The sequence below is a fragment of the Cydia amplana genome, chromosome 26, assembly GCF_948474715.1.
Source record: "Cydia amplana chromosome 26, ilCydAmpl1.1, whole genome shotgun sequence".
In the NCBI taxonomy this organism is placed as follows: domain Eukaryota; kingdom Metazoa; phylum Arthropoda; class Insecta; order Lepidoptera; family Tortricidae; genus Cydia; species Cydia amplana.
This window is the reverse complement of record NC_086094.1, coordinates 4,366,211-4,393,638: the sequence shown is the minus strand read 5'-3', so window position 1 is coordinate 4,393,638 and position 27,428 is coordinate 4,366,211. Positions and strand designations below refer to the sequence as shown.

Here is a 27,428-nt window from a genome sequence, read left to right as displayed (position 1 = left end):
CTGACAAAGTAGCGTAGGGTTATTGTCCCATAGAAAATTTTAATTTCGCGCCTTTTTCTACTGACAAACTTGTTTGACCGGCTATAGTTTCTCAAACTTTTTAAATTCACTACAGTATAAAGTATACTTGGTCAACCAGATGTTGACAGTAGAGAAAGGCGGCAAATTTGAAAAATGTAGGCGCGAAGGGATATCGTCTCATAGAAAATTTGAATATCGCGCCTTTTTTTACTGACAAGATTTGGTTGACCAGCTATATTGTCTACACAAGCTCTGTAGGTAAACATTGCCTCAATAACCTACATTGCATCACTTTTGGCGCATCGCTACGGCATTGGCCTGCTTGCATTGCGCTGGCGCTGCTGGCCGTCAGATATATCCGAGCGGACTGGGCGCTCACAAATATCTGAACATGCCGATCATTGAACGAGTTTTGCGTTCTTAGCGATTTTATAATACCTACATTATACATTGGTCAACTGAATGAATTACGTACACTTTACAATTTAGATATACTTGGTCAACCAGATCTTGACAGTAGAAAAAGGCGGCAAATTTGAAAAATGTAGGCGCGAAGGGATATCGTCCCATAGAAAATTTGAATTTCGCGCCTTTTTTTACTGACAAGATTTGGTTGACCATGCAGCTATACCTAAATTATTTAACGAAATATAAGTTAATGACAGAAAGTAGGTAAGGGGGTAAGGGTCTGGACATCGGATGATGGTAGCATGACGTAGGAGGAAATGGGGTCATTCGAAGCATGATTTTTGGATGATTTTAGGGGGCGGGGGGGGTACTGACCCTCATCTATTTATGAACAGCCCCAAGTAGGTAACTTATACCTATTAGGTATTTTCCGTAATATATATTTTATAAATCGTATTTTTTTATTCAAAATGTAAACAATACAGATATTTTTTTTATACTTAGTTTGGCCAGGGACTGACTCATTTCAAAATTCAAACATCTTAGACAAAGAGAATCATACTGTCTTTGTCTTACTCTATAGTACTAGCACCCAAAAGAAAGGGGTGAGTGGTTGTTCTTATTTACTGACAAATTGTGTATGCCAGACTATAGGGACTTAGCGACATACCTATTTCTGACTTGCTGAAAGAGACACTGTTCTCAAACAAAACGAGATACCCCACATATATCTCTCATCTCTCTCACCTGAAAAAAACTAATAAGGTATTTTTATCAAATTATCATCCCTTTCCTTCTTACAATTTAATAAGAACAGGTAAAGGTACTTTCATTCGAAATCATTTTTAATTACCTATAGGTTGTTAAACAACTTTGTCAGTAGAAAAAGGCGCGATAAGTCGATAACCCTTCGCGCCTACATTTTTTAAATTTCCCGCTTTTTTCTACTGACGGAAATGACTTGACAGACTATAGTTAAAATTAAAAAGTATTATATAACTGTTAATAAAAAACTTTTTTACAACCCTACCCATACCGAATAAAAAATACAACCCTAAACTTTTGAAATCGACTTTAAAGTTTTTACTTTAAAAAACATTTACATTTTTATTATCTCTGGCAGTTTATTTTTTCTTATTATTTTTCGAATAAGGAACGATCGTCGTTTTTTTTCATTCGTTCGGGGTCGCGGTGGAAGACACTCGTTTCTTTCAAATAAAAATAAAACCAAAGGGAAATTCGGCGATAAATTGAATTAGAGGAACAGTTTGTGTGTGTAATTGGAATATTATGTCGCTGCATACTATCCCAGCATTGGTCACACCATTTATTAGAGGACCGAGATTTCCATACAGAAAAAGTGAGTAATTTTTGTTTACTTAACCTCTTGAATGCCGGAACGTGGATCCGCGCAGTAAGTATTGAATTCTAATTAATTAATAATTAGAATTCAATACCTACTATCGTGGATCCGCGTTTCGGCATTCGAGAGGTTAAGGTGTAAAATATATAGTTTTTTAACCGTTTATTTCAAATATATTTTAAAACTACTCATATTAGTTAGGTACGTTGATATTTACTGTAGGTAGGTAGGTAAATTTGTGAGGGATCCTTTTGGAACATGATCATGTACAAAAACGCTTTGCGAATGAACTTATTTTTCTTACTTATAAAATTAAAAATTTTCCAATAAAATTTTGACAGTTTTAATTAAATGTCTAGGTTGATTGTCAATTTTGTAAGTAATTTATTTTCCCGTAGGTAGTGTGTTTGACGTTGGCACGGGTGTGTCAATTGCGGAAAGTTTCAAAAAAGTTCTCGGAAATTTCTAGCCTTCACTAACGTGAGAAATTTCAATTTTATATTTCGGCAACTTTCAATCTCCATACAAAAATGTCAGAAGTTTCTGAAACTTTCCCATGTGGAAAGTTCCGCAATTTTGGAACACAGGCACATCAGTAGCCACGGCACACAATCTGGTTCGTTTTGTGTAGGTATATTTATAGGTATATTTTGTAGTTAAAAGTAACACGGTGTTGTATAACTTTCTGGCGGACTAGCATGAGTTGCGTTCTCGCGCGCGACTCCTTACTTACATCTTGCGCGACTTGAAATAGAGTCGCGCGCCAGAACGCAACTCATGCTAGACCGCCTGGTATAGCTTATTTTCACATGTACTAGGTACTTAGTAGCAATTTTCGTTTACGCCACGTTTCCTGTCTGTAAATTTTTTCATACATATTTCGGCGCCAGCTCTTATCTGGCAGTTTATTTTAGACGCTTTTTTATTTATTAATCGATTACCCCATCAGCCCTTTGAATTTTCCCCTTACAATTCTCATACATTTGCCATCGAAAAATCTCACCTTTTTCACTAATCAGACTTATTTGAGCCTAGCTCTAACTACCTATAATTACCTATGCTAATTAATATTGGTATCAATTTAAAATACTTTTAACTACCTTTAACATAAGTAAGAGCAGGAACTAGTCGTCAACTAAGTACATAGTACAGTCGCCATCAGATATATCAGAGCGGACAAGGTGTTCACAATATCTGAACACTCACTCTAACGCCCTGACAATAGAGGCGTGTTCAGATATTTGTGAGCGCCTTGACCGCTCCGATATATCTGATGGTGACTGTACAAAATAGTAATCATTATATTACTTTATTTATTAGTAAACAGCTGCGTTCCGCAAGTCAGACCGTAAGTTTCAAACCTTAGTGCCTATCTAAGCCAGTTTTATCCAATTAGGCCGTATAAATCTCAATATAACCATAATTACCTTTATAGGTTCCACAAAAACGGCCCAAACTATGTCAGTTAAGCGAAACTCGGCCCCAGTGATCCATGGTTAAGTCATCGAACCTTGACGGTCTAGGCGGCCATGCGTTCAAGTGACAAAAAACGGGCCTTAATTCTGTTGAATCTTATTGTTTAAACCAGTAGCGGCCTCCTAGCCTATTCGGTGGCCGAAACCTTGTCTTTATAAGTATCTGAAATACTAAAATTACTGGTGGCCTAGCGGTAAGAGCGTGCGACTTGCAATCCGGAGGTCGCGGGTTCAAACCCCGGCTCGCACCAATGAGTTATTCGAAACTTATGTTAACAAATTATACATAAACCTTCCTCTTGAGTCACTCTATCTATTAAAAAAAACCGCATCATAATCCGTTGTGTAGTTTTAAAGATCTAAGCATACATAGGGACAGACAGCGGGAAGCGACTTTGTTTTATACTATGTAGTAACGAAGCGTGAGTATGACAAAGCCACTGAAATACGGGAAACCTACATACGCTCTCAATGACATTACTAAGTAAACAATGAGCACGTGTTTTGGTCTACATAAATAACTAGAATTGTGCCATTTCAAGGATGGAAATGCCTCGGCACGTGTCCGATCTCACGGGGATCGATAGCACACCGTAATGTCGCGATTTTATGGGTTAAACTTTGTAAATAGGTATTCTTATTCCTTACTATCTTCTGCCCGCGACTGCGTCTGCGTAGAATTAGGTAGTACTTTCATAGTGAATTATAACCCCCTTTCGCCCCTCCCCTTTAAAAGATTATTTCCTTGGTGAGACTCAAATTAGGTATCTCTATATCAGATTTAATTTAATCTGTCAAGCGGTTTAAGCGTGAAGAGATGAAATTTTGGGTGATTTCGGAATTAATCTGACAATAATGATTGATTCCATGATTCAGATATTTTGTAGCTACCCCGAATACACCTTTAGCATAAGGCTGCCTTTCCACTGAGGAAGATTTGAGCGAAGATGCTCCGAGACGTGTGGAGAACAAACAATAGATTATCATTAATTTTCCTCTCATCGCACGTTTCCTCTCATGACCCCACATCTCCGCCTCAGTGGAAAGGCCGCATTAGTATTTTTACTCGTGCGTATCTACATTGAGTAGGTACTTTATAGAGCTTAGGTTAATTTTATAGGTGGCATATGCATTGTTATTTCGTAGATATATTGACAGTGAGGAATGCAGCCAATCCGGAACATAATCGTCTAGAATGTAGTTGGGGTCTAGGCACCGCTGACAGGAAAGCACCCATAAAACCGGAGCCCTCTGGATTCGGGGGGCGATAACCGCGGGGTCACGGGTTCGAATGGCGGAGTGAACTCTGCGCTTCCGGGATCAAAACTTTTAAATATATTCAAATACTAATAGCGACCCGCCCCGGCTTCGCACGGGTTAACAAATTATACATAAACCTTTCTTTTGAATCACTCTATCTATTATAAAAAACCGCATCAAAATCCGTTGCGTAGTTTTAAAGATCTAAGCTCTCTATAGGTACATAGGGACAGACAGACAGCGGCAAGCGACTTTGTTTTATACTATAATAGTGAAATTTTGTTACTGGTTACTAGGTACAGTCAGCAGCAGAAGTTGCTAAGCGGACCAGGTGTTCAAAATGATCTTGCCGCTTGAACACCTTGCCCGCTTAGCAACTTTTGGTGCTGACTGCATGTACTAGACTTTCCCTGGTCAAACGTCAGAGAAACTAAAGTATTCTTTATTGTTTTATTTCAAGGTTTGTTTACAGTACAGTGGGGTTTTATAGATGGCGCTAGCCTTGCATTGGTTCCCCGGTTTCAATGAAATTTGCGTCCATGTCCTAAAATTAAAAAAAAAGATTTGACACTATTGGTAGGATTCACAGGAGAAAACTATGCTAGCGCCATCTATACTTTAAATTCTTAGAGCAGTCTTTGAAAACTGAAACGTAATACATATTTAGTCTTCATAACCCTCAAAACTACTACACTAGTCATAGCAGTAGTACTAGTAGGTAGTAGTAGTAAAACACTTTATTGTACAGAAAGAAACATAAAACATGAAAACACACACATCATTTGTCCAAAGGCGAACTTATCCCTTTCGAGGATCTCTTCCAGTTAACATTTGAGCAATTCTTTGAGTCAGAACACGCATTTTCGCAAAATACCGTAGCGCAACGTAATTTACCTATATAGCAGCACTGCAAAACGTTTGCGCACACACCTGCGCTGCGCGCAATCCGTGTCACCACGTTTGCAATGGCCGACCTTGGTCCATACCTACTGATTAGCGCTGTTAGCGGCCGCGGAGGCCGCCGCGTTCACATGATTTGTTCAGCAAAACAAGCCTAGGTATTTATTTGAGTCCATTCAAATTATCTTGGCTATTTATTTAGTAGCAATAGTCTATTGGAATCTCATTTGACACTAAACTTCGAAATATATGTAAGTGTTAAACGGTAATGAATTTACGTATAGAGATGGCGCGGGATTTTAACTGAACTGTCAAACAATTCTCATCTCCTATTAAACGCACCTTCGGAAGCTTCGGAAGCTGATTTCCAACCTTTCGGAAATCAACCTATTCTACTAGTATCATTGTAATCCCTAAGAAATACTTCCAGAACGCACGTACCTATTTGAAATGAGGAGTGTCTATTCAAAAGGGCAACACCATACAAAAAAAAGCCCTTTTTAAAAACACTCCTCAAATAATGTCAGTCTCCTAGAAATCGAATAATGTCAGTCTCCTAGAAATCGTCAAATTACCTATCGATTATCACTTTAATATAGTACGGTCACCTGCAATAAATAATGTTACTCTTCGAAGGCCGCAAAAATATTTGACACGCTCTTAATATAGTAGAGCCACAAATAAGATCATGTCAGATATTTTTGTGGCCATCGTTGTGTAACATATTATTGCAGGTGGTACCTATTGTTGATTTGATTGGAAGAAAAATATGGATATTCTACTCTTCGCTTTACGAAAAATAGCTCGCTCGACTCCAAACTTCATTGTGTTTGCTTCTTTGAAGTCTGTCAACTAGACGCTCCTGTCTTGGCCTGGAGCCAAATAGTTTACTATTTTTCAGTCCAAAGTCATTGACTCGCGCGCTGATGAGTCTTATGTCATCCATTTACGTTGGATTTATTTTTGTTTAAACAAATCGCTTGAAAGATTTGTCGGAATCTTTCAATTGTTGCTAAAATTACGTTTTGGGGCAGACTCTCTGGCTCTGCAAGTAGTATTTTAAGTCCAATCTCACCCACCCATTCACATGACTGCGTTACTACGCAAAACGTGTAACTTTTGTGTTACGTATTGGCACTTTAAATCTATTATTGAGAACCAGAATGATCCAAGTTGTTTTCGATTCTCACGCCACGAGAATAGGTACTGCTTAAATATGCTAGAAGTTTACAGCTTAAAATTTAACGAAATTACATCGCTCTGTTGTATGGGCAGAGAGAAAATGTAGAAATAATTTTCTTACCGTACTCATAGGAAACAGTAAATTTGTATGTGTCAAGTAGGTACGTCTTGAGTCTTGACAACTGTGAACATTGTTTAGCCGTCTTTAGACTGGAATAGATAGATACGCCCCCATCTTTCCACGTCACTCGGTCTTTGTGATGCCATGGTGACGATAGATATACATTCGAGGCCAAGTTAAAATCTATCAAGGCTTGTGTATTCCCATTTTTTACAGCATAAAGCTTTTTTTAGACAATCATGATGTCGAAAACGTAGAAACGTAACTTTTCTGTTGTTCCAGGCAAGTCGCCGTTTTTCCCCGGCGTGGAGGACGCGGCGCTAGCGAGCGGCGGGGCCGCTGGCTCGCCCTCGGTGCCCTCCGACCAGGCGCAGGACGTCGTGTCGCGACTCAGCGCCGCCGGTGAGTGTACTAGCCCTGGCCCCCGCAGCGAGTGCGAAGCTCCCTCCGACCAGGCGCAGGACGTCGTGTCGCGACTCAGCGCCGCCGGTGAGTGTACTAGCCCTAGCCCCCGCAGCGAGTGCGAAGCTCCCTCCGACCAGGCGCAGGACGTCGTGTCGCGACTCAGCGCCGCCGGTGAGTGTACTAGCCCTGGCCCCCGCAGCGAGTGCGAAGCTCCCTCCGACCAGGCGCAGGACGTCGTGTCGCGACTCAGCGCCGCCGGTGAGTGTACTAGCCCTGGCCCCCGCAGCGAGTGCGAAGCTCCCTCCGACCAGGCGCAGGACGTCGTGTCGCGACTCAGCGCCGCCGGTGAGTGTACTAGCCCTGGCCCCCGCAGCGAGTGCGAAGCTCCCTCCGACCAGGCGCAGGACGTCGTGTCGCGACTCAGCGCCGCCGGTGAGTGTACTAGCCCTGGCCCCCGCAGCGAGTGCGAAGCTCCCTCCGACCAGGCGCAGGACGTCGTGTCGCGACTCAGCGCCGCCGGTGAGTGTACTAGCCCTAGCCCCCGCAGCGAGTGCGAAGCTCCCTCCAACCAGGCGCAGGACGTCGTGTCGCGACTCAGCGCTGCCGGTGAGTGTGTATTAGCCCCCGTAGCGAGTTCAGGAGGCCCACCATGCCCTCCGACTAGGCACAGGATGTCGTGTCGCGACTCAGCGCCGCCAGTGATATCTAATCTAGCCCTAGCCACTGCAGCTAGAGAAAGTGGTGCTCTGTTTTCTGCAATCGGACCGTGCGGCCTAGCGCCATACTGCTCTTTTGCCTGGCAATCAATGTCACATTAAGATCGTGTTTGCTTTAGCCTTTAGCATGAACGTTTATGACTTTCACTGTACATGGCAGGCCGATAAACCTTGTTTCACTTTTTACTAATGACTTGACCATTTGTTCCAGGTCTTTCGATGTGCGTGTCGGCGTTGGGGTCTCCGGCGCGCTCGTCGCCGGTGTCGGCGGGCTCCGAGCACGGCGAGCGCTTCAGCCGCAAGGTGTTCGTCGGCGGCCTGCCGCCCGACATCGATGAGGGTGAGTGAAGAGTAGTGTCGTACTGTCCTTTCCTTACTGTCGGTGTCAGGCGCAGGGCTCGCAAATACAGGGCCTTTTAAGGCCGTCAAAGACGTCAACTGACGCGCGCGGCTACAACCCAATATCAACCTTCCTGCATACCGACGAGGTTCAGGATGACGCGCCGCGCACGATAGGCGTGGCGCTCGAAGATAGATTGAAGAACAAAATATTTTTGCTGTTCCTATTGGAATTTCAGGAAATTTATACATTGCTTATTTATTTACTATTGCATTCGTCGATAACATGATCGCGTAACTTTCCTGGCGAAGAAGTTGAAGAAGTTTTAAAATAAGTTTTTGGCAAAAATTGAATTTTTGGTACACGCTTTTATCGCTGACTGTACTTTTCTTACGACAGACAACTAATACTCATCGAGACAATTCTAAAAACCCCTAACACAATTAGGTTGCGTTGTTTCATCACAGAGTTCCTATGGCCACCTCCTGTCTCCATCATCAGATCAGCTCGATGGTACCATAATATTGCATTGTCACCCGACTTACATATGTATGCAAAATTTCAGCTCAATCGGAAACCGGGAAGTGAATCAAATTTAACTTGCAAGATTCCATTACATGTTAGTTACCCACTCAGTTGCTTCTGGTAACTAGAGCTACCAACTTTGAACACCTACAAATTGCTTCTGGTAGCCAGAGCTACCAGACGACCATTGTACGATTTTTGATTTTTTATCTGTAACTGGCGGCTTGGAAGCGGTTTAAACTATGTTCCGAGCATAGACAAGTAACATCGCAATACAGAAAAAAAAAATTGCCAACATATGGCCAACATGATAAAATAAAAATATTTAAAACAGCTGTCGGTTTCAAAGTTGTGCGAAAGTGAAGTTGCGGAAAAGTGGTCAGTGTTTTAAAAATGCCGTAAGTATTTTTAATTACTCTTTTACTATCTAAATGTTATACCAAACGATTATGTATTTATCTAACTAACAGATAGAATGTATATTTCAGTTCTAATGTAGAATTATGAATTACTATCTCACTTCAAAGTAGTTAAACGGTGATTTTTTTCGGTTACTTGCGATTGAAATAAGATAAGATTTTGAAGAATAAGTCATATTTTTCAAATAAAATATTGTTATTTAAATAGTCTAAATATTAAGTTTCATTTATAATCATAAAATCATTTAAACCTGTGATATGTTATACAGGATTAGCGAAAGAAACAATTGTAAGTATGTGCCGGGCGGCTGGTAACTCTAGCTACCAAAAGCAATTTAGCGAACGTCTCGCTCGGACGTCGTAAGGCATGAGGCACACTAGACGCTTTGCGTGCCCGTGTGGTACATTCTTGTTATGTGTTCCTACTAATGTTTCAACTACTAAGATTGTGTTTTGGGGAAACCTGACATTATTTGCACATGGTTATTGGTATATCTTTTATTAGTGCATGGTCATATACAGGGTGTCCCCAGACTATGTCACATGAAGGAAAAGTACCTTAAATAACGTAGATAAGAATATGACGGTGAGTGAAAATAATGTCTGCATACTTTTTCGAATGCTGAACCTACCTGTGCCGAACGCGCTGTGTGTGCCCCGACCCTAGTCACCAGCGGCGGCCATTATTTCAACATGGCGGCCAGTCCTACCGGCGCTCGATCACGTGTTTTTATACCGGCTTTGTTTATTTACGTTTAAATTAGTGTAATTCCGTATTTAGCAGTTTTCTTTTGTGTAATATGGTTTTGTTCTAACATTCTGTGATTAATGATGTGAAAAATTTATAGTGAAAATGTGGTATTGTGTTGTTTTTATCGGCAAAAGAACCCGAAACTACGGTGGTACGTAATACTTTCTTGTTATTTACACTTGTAAAATCGTAATGAATGCGATAATTGCAAAATGTGACTATTCTAATTAAAGATTATTAGTTACTTGTTCTTATTAGAACTATATTTCCGTACTTGAGTCTCTTTAACCATTCAAAAATACATCACGAATCAACGAAACATTTCGATCCGTCCTGCGTATTTCTTGCGTGACGTGTCGAAAAATGAAATGATGTTTATTTAAGGATTTTTAATAAACACTTATATGGTATTTGGTACTAAATAAAAGAAGAACGGATCTACTTTTTTTTACGATGCTAAAAAATAGGTGTTATCGCTTTAGTTTTTTTTTTAAAAATACATGTCTGCTTGAAGGTTTCGACTTTTTTAGTGTGTCAAGTTTACGCATTTTTTATAATTATTTTTATTATAATTACCCATACATTAAGCAACGGAATCAGATTCATTGTTTTATTAACTATTCTGTGTAAAAAAATCATAGCAAATGGTTCATTAGACGCCAAGTAATTAATTTTTCAATAAAACACTGCATCGCGCGGACATTTGCATAAAACGGGGAAGCAATTTACGCTACCATTTCTGAAATCCAAAAGCAACTGAGTGGTTACATACAGGTCGACCTAATAAAAGCGTGTTAATAAAAACACATTTAACCGATTTGCAAGACCAAAGTGATCCGATTAGTGTTCCGTGAACAAAGTTTTGTACCTGCGGAACACTAAAAATTGGTATTAGAGGAGAGAAATTCTGCGTTCCCATAGATCTTCACGTCCACAACTGAAATGAATCTAAATCCTGAAATCCGTCAAAGGTTTAAATAGTTCAAAAACATCCCACACGAACCCAGGGCCCTCCAGTCAATCGATACCTACCCTTTACCCCAGAAGACATTTTGACACCCGCTTTGTAGAGTCACAGCATTGTCCGCCGCGGCATTGTGCCATTGTGCCGAATGGGGTCAGTCCAGCGCTGGGCGTAATCGATACTGTGACGATCGCGGGGAAAGCAGGAAACTTAAATTGTAGTGTTGGTAAACTGGAATCTTTTGAGTTGAGTCGAAACTTGAAGACTACTCGTTTAACGCTGAAGAAACTTCCGAGTCGAGTCCTTTACTCGAGCCTTTGAATTTAAAAACTCTGTCAATGATTTTGAAGGTTTTATCTAAATTAACATGCAGTAAAGATAGGGGCGTTATTGCAAGGCCCAAAATTATATGTGAAGACATTTGAGAGCTCTCTAAAAAGGATTTAAGTTTCTACAAAAGTCTCAGGATCTCTAACTGTTCTGACGCATGAACTCAAGTTTCGACTAGAGTTAGAAAAAACTGAGTCAAGTCTTAAAACAGAGGACTCGGCGACTCGAGTCTTGACCAACACTTATTCCAAGTTGTAACTTTCTGCGCGTAATGTTACATCTGCAAGTAATGCCATGTTTTTAGGGTTCCGTACCCAAAGGGTAAAAACGGGACCCTATTACTAAGACTCCGCTGTCCGTCCGCCCGTCCGTCTGTCACCAGGCTGTATCTCACGAACCGTGATAGACAGTTGAAATTTTCACAGATGATGTATATCTGTTGCCGCTATAACAACAAATACTAAAAACAGAATAAAATAAAGATTTAAGTGGGGCTCCCATACAACAAACGTGATTTTTGACCGAAGTTAAGCAACGTCGGGCGGGGTCAGTACTTGGATGGGTGACCGTTTTTTGCTTGTTTTGCTCTATTTTTTTGTTGATGGTGCGGAACCCTCCGTGCGCGAGTCCGACTCGCACTTGGCCGGTTTTTTTACTCGACGAAGCTTGATGTTTTTGCTCGATTCGGTCAAGCTTGTTCAAGGATACTTTGTAGTTTTATGAGCATCAGGATGGAGGGTGTATTATAAATAAAAGACTCGGAGAATTGGTGGAACCTCTTTTCTTATGTCGGTTAACAAATGGTACTTTTGCCTCATTTTGTCATGTTACCAATACTCTCAAGACCTCAAAAAATATTACCTATTAAAGGCCTGTGCACACCGGCTGCGTGTGCGTGACGTGCACGTGCGGCGTTGTAGTATACAGATCCTTATGAGAGACGGCATACCGCTTGCGTGACGTGTGCGGCTCCAACATCCAACAGTGCACGTCACGCACACTCAGCCAGTGTGCACAGGCCTTAAATGCTTCAATCACTTCAATGTACGTATTTTCGTTTGTTAAAACTGATATTTTGAGGTTGTTTCAATGAGTAGTGTTAATTTTTATCGACAATAGAAAGTGGGTCAAGGGTCAAGTCTGATAAGTGAGGCTGTATTTATCTGATAACACAATTGTTAGCACCGTGCCACTTATTAACGGTAGGGTAGCAGTTATATCTGTGTGACATACCCCTTTAGTGTAAGGCCTGAGTGGACGCTCGAAGCGGAGCATTCGGCGGGGCGTGTAGCGTGGCGTCGGGCTCACAAGTAATTTGAGAAGCGTGCACTAAGGCCGCTCCTATACGCTTGCATTTGTTTAACATGCACGCCGCACGCCCCGCCTCGCTGCACTCCCAATTCGAGCGTCCACTCAGGCCTGCTCAGGCCTTACACTTAGGAGCCCAATTCACCCTTTAAAAAGCTCATTCTACTCCGTAGGTACTTAGCCTGAGACGATTACCTACTTAAGTAAAACATGATCCGAGTTAATGACATTATTGACTTGTTAGAGCGAAGTAGGTTAAGGAGTCCTAAATAAGAAGGTACCTGAGTAAAATAGGGCGAGTACCTAGGTATTATACCTTTATTTCACGCAAACTGCAGAAAATTAGATTATCTTGTTTATTATCTTTGTTATGTTAGGTACTTACGACATTCTTAAAATTCTGAGACAGATACCTACACGATCTCAGGTACAGTCACCTGCAATAATATGTTACACAACGAAGGCCGCAAAAATATCTGCCACACAACGAAGGCCGCAAAAATATCTGCCACGATCATATTTCTAGAAGTTGGTGTCACATATTTTTGCGGCCTTCAAAGAGTAACGTATTATTGCAGGTGGCTGTACTCTGGCTGTACCTACTAAAACATAATAGTACCTAATTTGTATGTTTTGGACAAAAATCCTGTTAATTTTTTAATAGTTCGTTTTTTTTAGCATTAGAAAGAACTTGGAAGAAGGTAAGCGATTTTGACATGTCTTTTAATTGAAAGCAGAAGACTATAAAAGATCGTATTAGATTCATAATTGTTACATATTTACCGTAACTTATTTTTAAAATGTGTTTTTCAATTAAGACACAATCAACCTTACACACACAATACCTTGTTTCTAATGCTAAAAAAACGAACTACGAGGGGTGTTCAAAATATTCTCGGTATGAGAATGAAAACAAACAAGTACGAAAAGTTTGATATTTTTATTTTTCAATATACTCCCCCCCTATGTTCATACACTTAAAAGATCGATCAATTATTTTTTTTAATCCTGCATAAAAATATTTTTTATCTTTGGTGTAAAAATGCTCCTCCACTGCCGCCTTCAATGCTTCATCATCGGAAAATTTATTTCCACGCAGATCCTTTTTAAGATTGGGGAACAAAAAGAAGTCGCTGGGGGCTAAGTCCGGACTATACGGTGGGTGAGTAACAGTTTCAAACCCACATTCAACAATAGCTGCCTTGGCAATATGAGCAGTATGGACGGGGGCGTTGTCATGCAGAAGCATAACACCTTTGGTTAACTTTCCTCGCCTCTTTTCTTTGATTGCATCCTTTAATTGACGTAGAATGTTAGCGTAGTACTGTCCTGTGATATTTACACCTTTTTCTTTATAATCGATCAGTAATACTCCTTCACAATCCCAAAATATCGTGGCCATGACCTTGCCAGCTGAAGGGATGACCTTGAACTTCTTGGGATAAGCTGAACCCTTAATGTGCCACTGTATGGACTCTTGTTTACTCTCTGGGTCATAATGATGAACCCAGGTTTCATCTCCAGTAACTATTCTTTGCAGCACCTCATCAGGATTTTCACCGCACAGGTCAATATAATATCATGTATGGTACCAATAGAGAGATTGGTTACTTGTGCTATAGATTTTACCTTCACTCGACCATCTTCCAATATAAGTTTTTCCACTTTATCAATATTTTCTTGTGAAGTAGCTACTACAGGCCGGCCAGGTCTAGGGTCGTCTTCAACACTCTCCCTTCCACGTTTAAACTCGCTTGACCACTTTTGAATGGTAGATAAAGAAGGAGCAGACTCACGGTAAACACAATCCATTTCCTCTTTTATGGTTTTTTGATTTGTACCCTGTTTTGTCAAGAATTTTATCACGCATCGATGTTCTAATTTAGTTAACATTGTCAATTCCCACATGATGTTCATGTTTGTTCAGCAATTGCAGAAAAACAAAAGAACATCTCGGTTCGAATTATACTTTTTTTTAATGTCAATGAATAAACCTTAGCGGCCAGTAACGAAAGAAATTTTAGAAGAGGTTGTAAGATATCAATACCGAGAATATTTTGAACGCCCCTCGTATAAACCAAGGTAACTTTTTTTCTCTGCTGCTTTGAAAATGCATGCTAATGCTTAGTCAGCCTATAAATTTGTAAACAAGTATTTGCGCGTTTCACAGCCGATTGCTAGGTACTTGCTAGGTTTTGATTTGTTTGCACCAGCGTTGCCAGGCAACCGAACTGCAACCGCGGCCGAATCTTGGGGTACCTACTAATGGTGTAGTAATAGGGTAGAACGCCCATTGATTGGTCCCCAAAATAACAATCACTGATACCCGGCATATAGAGTTTGTAATATTCGATAAAACTAAGCGCGTCAATTATAAAACGCCTCGACGATTAAACCGGTACATTTAGATTTTAGATAATTGACCGATATTATAAGTCAAATTATCAACGTCAATCAACGTATATTTGTAATCATCAAATGCTTAGCGTAGACGCTGAATGTAATTCTACTTCATAAAATTTTAGAATAAAAAAAAATGACTTAGTAAGAGGGCCTATATGTTCAATAAGGCATACCTAACAATAACAACGTTCCAAAAATATATTTACACGCCCTTAAGACACTGATTCTAAGGTCATATAAATATGTTTTTGGAACGTATGGCTTGTAAAGATGCCCCTCTGCAAACAAGTTTCTGTACAGAGGGGGTCAACGGAGACCTTGTCTAACGCTCGGTCAACGACTTTATACTGCACGTACCTGACCTGCCATCTTCGTGTTCCAGATGAGATCACCTCCTCATTCCGGCGGTTCGGACCGCTGGTGGTGGACTGGCCGCACAAGGCCGAGAGCAAGAGCTACTTCCCACCAAAGGGCTACGCGTTTCTACTGTTCCAGGTTAGTTTTTACTATGTAGCCCTTATGAGGGCGTCTGCTAGCTGGCGTGGGGGCACGGAGCAACGCTAACGCAGCGTACTACGTAGGCGAACAACACGCGAACGCGAAGCGAAGTGATGCGGCGCAGGGTAAATCAATCCTTTCATATAGGTATGAAAGAAGTGTCCCTACGTTGGCGATCTCGTTGCGAACGCGAACGCCTTGGGCCCGCCGCGCCGCGCCGCGTAAGACGCAGCGTAACTGACGCGGACGACGCGGACGTGTGCGGCGGATTTTACCTACAATGGCTCCCGCGCCAGCTAGCGGACATCCTGAAAAATAGATGTGTCCTCCATGTTTTATAAGGTCATAAGCTCTATCTGTGAGCGAAGACCTCAGTAGAACTTCCAGAGTTCGTAGATCCTCGAAATTATGACAGTGCAAAAAACGTGACAGTGCAGATGGGGGTTTGCAATGCATTGGCGGCCTACTATGGCAGTACGTACTTTTACAATGGCACCCGCGCCAGCTAGCGGACACCCTGAAAAATAGATGGTGTTCTCCGTGTGTCTTATAAGATTCCAGAGATCGTAGATTCTGAGAGTGCAAAAAAAGCGGCCAAGTGCGAGTCGGACTCGCCCATGAAGGGTTCCGTATTTAGGCGATTTATGACGTATTAAAAAAAACTACTTACTAGATCTCGTTCAAACCAATTTTCGGTGGAAGTTTACATAGTAATGTACATCATATATTTTTTTTAGTTTTATCATTCTCTTATTTTAGAAGTTACAGGGGGGGGACACACATTTTACCACTTTGGAAGTGTCTCTCGCGCAAACTATTCAGTTTAGAAAAAAATGATATTAGAAACCTCAATATCATTTTTGAAGACCTATCCATAGATACCCCACACGTATGGACATGATGAAAAAAAAATTTTTGAGTTTCAGTTCAAAGTATGGGGAACCCCGAAAATTTATTGTTTTTTTTCTATTTTTGTGTGAAAATCTTAATGCGGTTCACAGAATACATCTACTTACCAAGTTTCAACAGTATAGTTCTTATAGTTTCGGAGAAAAGTGGCTGTGACATACGGACGGACAGACAGACGGACAGACAGACAGACATGACGAATCTATAAGGGTTCCGTTTTTTGCCATTTGGCTACGGAACCCTAAAAACGTTTCAGTGGAGATGGGGGTTTGGAATGCATTGCCGGCCTACTATGGCAGTACGTACTTTTATTTAAGGTCGTATCGGTCCGGAAATACCGCGGGCGCGGCTCATTCCACAGTTTAGCTGTGAGAGGTAGGAGTAGGTACTATGCATAGTTCTCATTCCCACTCAGTGCCTCATCAAAGTTGTTAATACCTTCACGAACGTGTAGCGAACGTGTTAACCATATATTCCGCCTTCAATGATTCTATTTATCGTTTCCAGGACGAGAGCTCGGTCGCAGCGCTGATGGAGGCTTGCATCACAGACGACGACAAGCTGTACCTCTGCGTGTCGTCGCCCACCATCCGCGACAAGCCAGTCCAAATCCGCCCGTGGCGGCTCGCCGACGCAGACTTCGTTCTGGATGCCTCTATGCCGCTGGATCCTAGGAAGACAGTCTTTGTTGGAGGCGTGCCTCGCCCGCTTAAAGCCGGTAAGTCTGTCTGTCTTTGTCTTCGATGATCTTATAGCCTTGAATCACAAAGTGTATTATTTCGTGTCATCGTCCATCATCTGCGACAAACCGGTCCTAATCCGCCCGTGACGCAGGCTTATTGCTGGGCGCCTCCATGGCACTGCCTACCTTAATCACGATTTTGATTTTCTACACCTTCTGTCTTCTGGATTTTTTCTGGAATTGCTTTTCCCTCTCTTGCTTGTCGTATCCTCATGGCTGACGGACGTGACGAATGTGAACACACTTCACCAGTGCTTTCCAAGCCGTTCTGTATTGAGACCAGTGCATGCTAGCCTCAGTGCAATTAATTGCATTCCCAAGACCTTAAAACTTGTAACTTTGAAATGCAATTCTGGGTAGGTAGTCTAGGGGAAATGTTACCTTTGGTTATGAATGACCATTTTATAAACGCTGACTTGTTTATTGCAGCCGAACTGGCCATGATTATGGACCGGCTGTACGGCGGCGTCTGCTACGCCGGCATCGACACCGACCCTGAACTCAAATACCCGAAGGTACGTCTACAGTAGATAATGTAGAAGATTAGAAACACAGGATATATTCCTCTGGTGGTGAAGGCTGGATTCGAGCGCCGTCTTCAGCTGTCGCGCCTAAAGGTGCCCACTGATTACCAGTCCGCCGGACGATATCGGCCTGTCAGTTGTTAGGAACTGTCAACTTTTGTTCTAACTGACAGGCCGATATCGTCCGGCGGACTGTTAATCAGTGGGCCCCTTAACGCTATGAACCCCTAGGCCACTTCGCCACGACGGAACGGAGCCCAATTTCGCGACTATATGCCATATTGTTAAGACTAGGCGTGTTTGACCAACTCTAAGGGAGAGCAGTACGTGCTTGCACATGGTTGACGCGACAGTATCTCGCGGCGAGATAGACTACCCGTCCCTTTTTTATTAACATGGATAAAGACGGATAGTCTAACTCGCCGTGAGATACTGTCGCGCCAATCATGCTGTGCTAGGGGTGCTGATCTCCTTTACGAATTACACGATATAGCGTTGGTGCTGCCATCTATATACACGAGTACCTATAGTCTATACGATTTAGGTAGGTACATGTATAAAACTGTGTTGTTATAGGGTGCGGGCCGCGTGGCGTTCTCCAACCAGCAGTCGTACATCGCGGCCATCTCTGCGCGCTTCGTGCAGCTGCAACACGGAGACATCGACAAGCGGGTCGAGGTATGTACCCACTCCAGTCCCCAGTTCCAGTCTCCAGTCCGTCTTTAGTTCCAGTCTCCAGTTCCAGTGTCCAGTTTCCGTTTCCAGTTTTCGTTATCAGTTTCCGTTTCCAGTTTCCGTCTCCAGTTTCCGATTACGTTTCCGTTTCCGTTTCCAGAGTCCGTTTCCAGAGTCCGTTTCCAGAGTCCGTTTCCAGTTTCCGTTTCCAGTTTCCGTTTCTAGTTTCCGTTTCCAGTTTCCGTTTCCAGTTTCCGTTTCCAGTTTCCGTTTCCAGTTTCCGTTTCCAGTTCCAGTCTCCAGTTCCAGTCTCCAGTTCCAGTTTCCAGTTCCAGTCTCCAGTTCCAGTTCGAGTCTCCAGTTTCAGTCTCCAATTTCAGTCTCCAGTTTCAGTCTCCAGTTCAAGTATCCAGTTCCAGTATCCAGTTCCAGTATCCAGTTCTAGTATCCAGTACCATTCTCCAGTTCCAGTCTCCAGTGATGTTGATAATGATAAGTATGATAAGATAGCAATATTCATAATAGACTGTGACGCTGTACGCAACGTCCTTTATTAACTAAAACCTAAGTCACTAGTATTCCAACTGTTGTGCTTGAAGCAATTGAGACTGTTGCACAACGTTTCTCAAGCTTTAAGGTACCTACTTCTGTAGAAGTCTAAACCTTCACTACAATACTAATCACATATAACCTTACTACTTAAATTCTAGCAGTGCTGTAGTTCTCTCACCGTGTCTAAAATAATGCTGATGGCATTTAGTTTATGGAGATTTCCTGTCACCTTCGGACTTTGAGACTAGTAATAAAGGGGACAGTCTTCAGTTCCTACTCTTACCTGAGGGCAGCTGAGGGTTAACACGTTCCCTGTCCAGGTGCCCTCAATGTGGGATCATGAAGCTATTTATTCAGAAGTCCGGTTTTCCACTATGGATTCACATTCACAACTTCAAATGACTTTGACACTTGGACTTGTGACTTTGACATATCATTTTGTATGGGTCCCCATACAACCTTCCCCATACACCTTCACTGTCCAGTGAAAGTGTTAAATTTCAGTAGTTGTTCGTCGCGAACTAGCCATTAATTAGCCGTTGTCAGGTGTCTAGTTTCAGTAGTTGTTCGTCGTGAACTAGCCATTAATTAGCCGTTGTCTGGTGTCAAGTTTCAGTAGTTGTTCGTCGTGAACTAGCCATTAATTAGCCGTTGTCAGGTGTCAAGTTTCAGTAGTTGTTCGTAGTGAACTAGCCATTAATTAGCCGTTGTGTGCAGGTGAAGCCGTACGTGCTGGACGACCAGATGTGCGACGAGTGCGCCGGCGCACGCTGCGGCTCCAAGTTCGCGCCCTTCTTCTGCGCCAACGTCACCTGCCTCCAGGTAACCACACACTACATTACACAGATAGTTACAGTTACCTGTAGGTTACCTGTGTCTGTAGACACAGCGCCGAGAAGATGTAGGTAAGAGACCCGGGCTCAGCTGCGCCAGCGTCACCCGCCTCCAGGTAACCACACACTACATTTACAGACAGATAGTCATGATAGTTACAGGCACAGCACAGAGATGTGTGTGGGGGGTCCGGAACTCAGCTGCGCCTATGTCACCTGTCTCCAGGTAACTACACACTACATTAGACAGATACATACAGACAGCGCCGAAAAGATATACTCGTAGGTAGGAGGTCTGGGACTCAGCTGCGCCTATGTCACCTGTCTCCAGGTAACTACACACTACATTAGACAGATACATACAGACAGCGCCGAAAAGATATACTCGTAGGTAGGAGGTCTGGGACTCAGCTGCGCCTATGTCGCGTGTCTCCAGGTAACTACACACAACATTAGACAGATAGTTACAGTTACCTACAGACAGCGCCGAGAAGATGTAGGTAGGAGACCCGGGCTCAGCTGCGCCAACGTCACCCGCCTCCAGGTAACCACACACTACACCAGACAGATAGTTACAGTTACCTACAGACAGCGCCGAGAAGATATATACTCATAGGTAGGAGGTCTGGGACTCGGCTGCGCCTATGTCACCTATCTCACCACATTACCAGGTAATCACACCACAAAGTAAAAGTAACCTTCACACTTTCAAATAAGGTTTACATTAGCTCTCTTGCGCCCGGGACCTTGGCGTGTGGTACCAACTAAGAAACCAACGGTGGAAGAGGCTCACACGGGTGATAAACGTCATTTTTTCATAGGACTGTGGATTCGGTCGCTTGCCAAGTTCATGTAGAGTTGACTTATACTGACTTTAATAAGCAGATGATACTCTGTGTTGTCTTGTTAGCATACGCACTAGTTCCTTGGACCGTGGTCTGAAAAGAATTTTAAAAACATGACTGACGCGGACTAGTATATGTGTAGGTATGTATGTATAAACTCTTTATTGTACAAAACACAGATCACAAATATATGGCACAGGATAGGCGAACTTATCCCTTTAAGGGATTTCTTCCAGCTAGTTTTTCAGTAATACTACTAAGTACTAAATGACAACAGTGAACTGTTCTTCAGTTGTGTTTTCTGTATTCCAGTACTACTGCGAGCACTGCTGGGCGACCATCCACTCGCGGCCGGGGCGCGAGTTCCACAAGCCGCTCGTGAAGGAGGGCGCCGACCGCCCGCGCGCCGTGCCCTTCCGCTGGTGTTAGTGCCGTCTCTCTCCCGCACACACACCCGCACCGCTCCCACACCCCTCCCGCACCCGACCTCGCCAGGCCGCGACCATTATTGACGAGAGGTAACCACTAGTGGTGGAGTAACCACTATAGTTCGTTTTTTTAGCATTAGAAAGAACTTGAAAGAAGGTAAGCGATTTTGACATGTCTTTTAATTGAAAAACACTTTTTTTTAAATCAATAACTATTACTTATGAAAGCAGAAGACTATAAAAGATCGTATTAGATTCATAATTGTTACATATTTACCGTAACTTATTTTTAAAATGTGTTTTTCAATTAAAAGACACATCAAGATTGTAAACCTTATTTCTAATGCTAAAAAAAACGAAGTATAGTGATCAATTGACCTTATGTAACCAATGTCCACAGAATTGTGACTGTTCTGAATTTTGTCACGATTTCGGACGGTTAGATAAGATAAACAGGAGGTCGTGTAAGCAAGGTAACCACTAGTGCTACTTTACTAAAAATGTTACACTTGTGGTTACGATTATAATAGTGGTTACACTGACACTAGTGGTTACGCTGACACTGGTGGTTACGCTACGTGCTCTCCTTACTCCCGCTTTACACTCGAAGTGACCAAAAATATGGCTGTTTACATCTCGAATAGGCCAATGGCCGACTAAGACGTATTTCAACTAAGCCTAACCCAAACCACATCGGAGGTAAAGGATGGATAACGCTTCGTCCGAATGATTTCTGTATAAACTTCTCTTTTAGTCGAAATTGTTTTATTAGTAAAATTTTAAGGACATTTGTTTATTTAACATTGACATTATTCGGAGAAGACGTTATTGAAATGCCTCGTAAGATGGCAATGGATACGACAATGTAACTAAAATAAAAAGCAACTTTATCCAACGTTTAATATTAAGCAAATAGGATCAAATAAGAAAACACTTGCTAAATTTTCTCTAGCGGCCGCCATTTGCATTCAGTGTGGCCGTTGAGAAAATTAACGAACGATTTTCGATTTAAGCAAAGATGTGTATCCATAATGGTAGATAGTTGTCCGTTCGTCTTTTGTGGGTAAGCTCTACTCGGCGCGATCACTCGCGCCTTATCCTAAGATTAATGTAAGACATAAGTGGAATGTCTGATTTCTCAAGATAATTGTACCTGTGTAGCTAGAAACAATTTCATAAGAGTTTCCTCGTATAGATTTTCGACTTGGATATTGTTGCTATTTTTTCACTTCGGCGTCCCGTTCTTACGGTTAGACAATTTTACTGAACTAAATATATGGCCGATGATTATAGAGGGCGTTGACTTGACAGCGCCACAGACTATAGCAGCCAGTGTTGCCAACATTTGACATTTCGGGCGATTATGATTGAAGAATGTCTCTTTCTCTTAAAGCTAGGAGAGAGATAGAGAATCAGTCTCTACCGGCTGCTAAGAGTTTGTGCGTTTGTCCTCGAGGTTTTGTTAGTCTCGTTTCACTGGGAGGCGGTAGGGACTGGTTTTAGTACAAACGAAAAATAAAATACGTTACCAATTTTGGCTGTAGTCGCTCGACGCGAGTATATCTCTTTTCTTATATTTTAGCGTTAAAAAGTATGATAATAAAAATATTTTTTGGATTCGCCGGGATAGTGCAATAGACCGTAGTTTAGTATACTATAAAAATATATTAACCAATTATTAAACTAGTGTAAATATGCGGTGGTTCACGTTTTTACCCTTTGCTTGTCACTCGCGTTTGTTTGAGGTTATATATTGGAGTTGAATTTGATGAGTTTTGTAATCGGAGGGCTCAGTGTGTACTTAACGAGGCGACGGATACTGACGGTCGGCTGACATCGTATCCCGACGACCACGGACGCATATAGACTGTAGAAAAAGACTTGCGCGAATTTTTTGAACAATTTTTTTCGTTTGGAAGCTGTTTTTTCGTGTCGTGTTTTTTCAAAATTTTAAAAGGTGAGGCTATGAAGTGCCTTGGTGTGTGTGCCCGCCGGTGTGTTCAACTCCCATACGGGCGTTCGTTGGGTTCGTCTGGTCTTGAACGTTTGCACTTTATATTATTGTTTGACACGCGTCTGGGTTTCTCTAAAACTACCGTTTATGGCAGCTGGTAACACTGACGCGCGTAGTAGAATTATTCTACCACTTTTGACAGCTGTCAACAGTCAAGCTCGATGGCAGCGCCCGGGATCACCGCCATCCCATTACTTTAAAAATATATAGTTAATAATCAATTCTCTAAAAGTTAAGTAGGTACAATTCGTATTGTTAGTAGATGCATTTTAGTAAAATTATTTGCCATAATACAAGACGCATTGTGGGACTTTTTATATTCATATTATATTATCGCGAGCCGCTCTGTGGCCCCTGTAAAATTTAGGACAAAATATTTGAAATATGAAATAATATATATTTTCTTAGTCTTTAGAAAACTTAGCTATATATTGATATATATTTCGCGATATAAAAAGTCGTATGAGGCGGATGCACACTACGTGTGTTTGTAGGAAATAAAATAATTGCAATACCGAATCTATAGAGTTCCTCACGGAACGGACTCCCCATACATTTTTCACTCCGCACCTAAGTTACTTCATGAATCCTTCACCAGACAAATTTCGACTGCATTTTCAAACGTCTCTATTTACTTTTCATTTTTATTCGTAGGAAATTCGATTTTTTATCCGTTTTTTTGTATGATTTCACTCGTGATGTGTGCATTTCCCGTTATTGGTGGTTCTTTTGTATGAAATTGCTCAATGTTTTTTGTAATTGTTTGGAAGTGCCCTCCCCTCCTAGCGGTGGGACGCGTGACTGTGACTTGATACTGGATGCTTGATACGTGTCGTGTGGTAGCACTGTCCCATTTTTGTATTTTTATATTTTTATAAAAAACGAAATTGTGAATTCGGACGTGGTCTTTTAATTTACGCGCAACGTTAGACTTCAACACGCTGGACGGGAACCATTTTTGTATAACTTGATGCGTTCCGACTCCGCGCCGACGCAAAGCCGACCTTAGTCGGCGGCGTCTTTACTTATAAAAATATATAATTGGTGTTAGATTAATACAACCGAGGTGAGTTTGGGATATGTGGTCTGTTGCGAGCGGCTGTGTCTGCTAGTGCGGTTGGTCTTCTACACGGAGGATTTGTATCGTTTCTGGTTTAGGGAGGTTTACATTTCTCCTATTTTTTGCCTCGTTTCTTCTTTATAGTTTAATCGTCAAACTAAAAGAAATAGTGTGAAGTTAGCGTTTCTCATTCGATCAATCGCATGTCACTGTAGCAATCGTTTCGATGCTCACTTCATGCTCATTCATTTAGTAGTCGAGTTTCCTTTATCTTGTTAAGAATTTTCGATCGATTGTCGATCCTTCGATTTCGCCTCGCAGCATTTAGTTTAGATCTATTTAATTTCTATGAAAAGGTCTGATTTTGAGGGATTTGTAGCGCTTTTCACGTGCGAAATAGTTTTTTAGTTGATTTGGAGTGCCCTTTAGTTTGTAGCTGCGAGGTGACGTTTTTAGTTAGTTAGTTTGTAGGTTGTTTGTTTGCTTGGTTCCTCGTTTATTGCCGCTACGGCTTGTTCTCGTTGTTTATACGTTGTCTGTTTTTCTATTAATATAACTAGCTGACGGGTGTTCATTGAAGTTTTTTTGATTTGGGAGCCGCGGCGATGTACTGCAGACTACAGAAGTTAAATGCTACTGATTTCAGAGATTGATTTCAGTGCAGCATAATTTAGTGCTTAGTTCGTTACCTATTATGGAAGTTGATAGTGAAATGAGCACTAGTTTTGTTGAATAACTTCGAACTTCTAAAGTTCGGGCGCAGCGGCTTAGGTCGTTATGGTCACGGCTCGGTCCAGACTTTAGAATAATCGCAGAAACGCAAATATAATTGTCGACGGTGACCCTAAAGTCGGGACAAGGCTCCGACCGATTTGACATTTGTACTTTTTTAAAATATCGTAGCTATCTTTAAAATGTAAAGAGTTGTTGTTGTTTCGAAGTCGGTGTTTCGTGCCCTCGTCGTTTATCTCTGAGTGAGTTTCTTCGCACTATTTTTCACTGCATGTATATAGTGAATCAGTACGTTGGATTCTTAAGGAAAAAAATAAAAAAGCGCAAAAAAAGATTTTTTTATCGACGCCTCAGGAACGGGGTGGGCGCGCCGCGCACCATAGACCTCGAGGTTTTAGCGAAATTATTAATTAAAATAATAGCGAAAGTAGCGCAATTCATGAAATACCTACCTAGTTGAAGTATATCGTATACGGTGCGGTATTACCCACACCGGAAGCTAGACAATATTAAGTTTGTATGAAATTTCTTGCACCGTCAAGTGTTGGTTTCAACCACTTTGGATTTCGGTATAGCAAGCTGGTTGCACGGATGGTGCGATGAAATTATTTTTTTAACAAATTTTGAAATTGGACGGCCCTCTAATGCTAATGTGCTATTTAATGTTGATTGTATTAAATTAAAACTCGGATAGAACGGAATCCAAGAGTCATTAACACGACTAATATAGATCTGTCATTAGTTCGCGTGCGTGACAAAAAAACAAAAACACTCCCGCTGTGTTTAATTTAGTATCGTCAACATATTCACTTGAAGACGCAACCGGGCATATTACCGATCTAGAATAATTTCATTATTTCTATAAAGATCTAAAACTAGATAGATAATCTTGAAATTGTACAACTATCAAGTTTCGGATCGGATTGGTAATATCGGTGTTTTCAAAACTAAGGTTCAAAAAGGGGCCGCCCCCCACTGTATTAAATTAATTTGAAATAAGATTTATATATACTGATATTTTTATAGACGGTTGTTAAATAGAATCAATTTTGTTGAAAATTGAAGTCTCGTTTCGATTAGATTGATTTGCTATTAATATTGTCTGTCCATATTCGTTTGGCTCAACGGTTGTAGTGAATAGACACACCTAGTGAGAAATATTTAAGGTTATTTTTAAGATTTCCTTCTAGTAATAAGTATTGGTCGTTGTTTGCTAACTTACTGGCATTAGGTGCGTTGCTATTAAAAAATATCTGGTCCTGTTTTACGATATTGACAATTTAAAGTACCTACATTACTGGGTATCGTCTTGGGTCGTCCCATTCGTTTTTCGTCAAGTTCTTAAATTAGTCCTATTCTGCTTTCGTCACTCATTCTACATTGAAAGCCACTGACGATTGTGACGAATGTAGAATGGGTGACGAAAGCAAAATCTAATACCTTTAAACGAGCAATTCTTGCATATTTATTTATTTATTTATATATATATAACTATATTTCGGGGATCTCGGAAACGGCTCTAACGATTTCGATGAAATTTGGCATATGGGGGTTTTCGAGGGCGAAAAATCGATCTAGCTAGGTCTTATCTCTGGGAAAACGCTAATTTTTGAGATTTTATATGTTTTCCGAGCAAAGCTCGGTCTCCCAGATATTAGGACTAATTTAAGAACTTGACGAAAAACTAATGGGACGACCCAAGACGATACCCATTACTGGTCCAACAAGTACCTGCGTTACTTACCGACCCAGAAATCTACATGAAATTGTCAGTGTCAGATGTTAATTGACACGTTAAGTTTGGCCTTTGCGTCCGTCAATGTTTATTTATTTTGATGACCCCTATAACAATAGATATACAGACATGGTCGTGGTGTATGTCATATAAAGTAATATCCCTTGGTCACTTTTTTGCTGCTGTTGAAACTATGACTTCAGGACGTTTTTTTGTCAAAATACTTAGGTAGGTAGGAGGGTGCATTGGGATAAATGCGAAGGCGGGGTAATTTTGAAACTGGCAAATATCTACTAAACTAGAAACACTTCATACTTTAGCAACACTTACGCCACTGCAACGCTTAGGGCCACCCCACATCTAGCGTTTTTCGAGCGTCGGCGTCTACAACTCTATGGCCGTTGCTCGACGCAACGTCGACGCAACTGCGCAGCGACGTCATTTCCCATAGCGCTGACCAGACGCCGAAGCTCGAAAGACGCTAGATGTGGGGTGGCCCTTAAACATAGCATCTTGCGTACCGTTGCTACAGTAGAAAGTGTTTCTAGTTTAGTTGATAATTGCCAGTGTCAAAATTACCCCGCCTTCGCATTTACCCCAATGCACATATTGTTATATTGATTTACGCAGGCCAGTGATAGGATCTTGTAGATGCAACATATTCCTTTTGCCAATGTTTGACGTTGAGCCAAACGGAAGTGGACAGGTTTTGACTCGTTTACACTGTACAGTTCAATTGTTCAGGTCCACTGTGACGACGATCTTCACGCTTCTGTTCTAGAGTATTGTGAAAACTATTAAAATGAATTTGAAACTTTTTCACTCGTTTTGTCTTGTAGTTTTGGGTAAATTCTGGCAGTTTTATTGAAACACGGGAAATAGACACGTGAATCACAATCATCAACAACGGAATCATGCTCTTGGTAGTTTTGATAAAGTGTTTGGATTTACCATATCGCCATTTTTGTTATGGGGTTCTCGTTAGGTCAC

General features: G+C 41.5%; 1 protein-coding gene across 3 annotated transcripts in view; it reads left to right on the top strand.

The window, feature by feature from the left end:
• The window catches only part of LOC134660230 (translational regulator orb2), a 109,650-nt gene extending 88,699 nt beyond the window's left edge, over positions 1 to 20,951 (top strand). For 2 of the 3 annotated variants that reach the window (XM_063515970.1, XM_063515972.1), the window contains exons 3-10: positions 7,013 to 7,132; positions 8,063 to 8,191; positions 15,274 to 15,386; positions 16,806 to 17,016; positions 17,470 to 17,555; positions 18,141 to 18,242; positions 19,509 to 19,613; positions 20,782 to 20,951. In XM_063515970.1, the coding sequence (XP_063372040.1) occupies positions 7,013 to 7,132; positions 8,063 to 8,191; positions 15,274 to 15,386; positions 16,806 to 17,016; positions 17,470 to 17,555; positions 18,141 to 18,242; positions 19,509 to 19,613; positions 20,782 to 20,898 (983 nt within the window). In that variant the 3' untranslated portion in view covers positions 20,899 to 20,951. Of the gene's footprint in view, positions 1 to 1,606; positions 1,790 to 7,012; positions 7,133 to 8,062; positions 8,192 to 15,273; positions 15,387 to 16,805; positions 17,017 to 17,469; positions 17,556 to 18,140; positions 18,243 to 19,508; positions 19,614 to 20,781 lie in introns of those variants that run through there. The other variant, XM_063515971.1, reaches the window with a different exon arrangement.
• Positions 20,952 to 27,428: the final 6,477 nt, after the last annotated feature.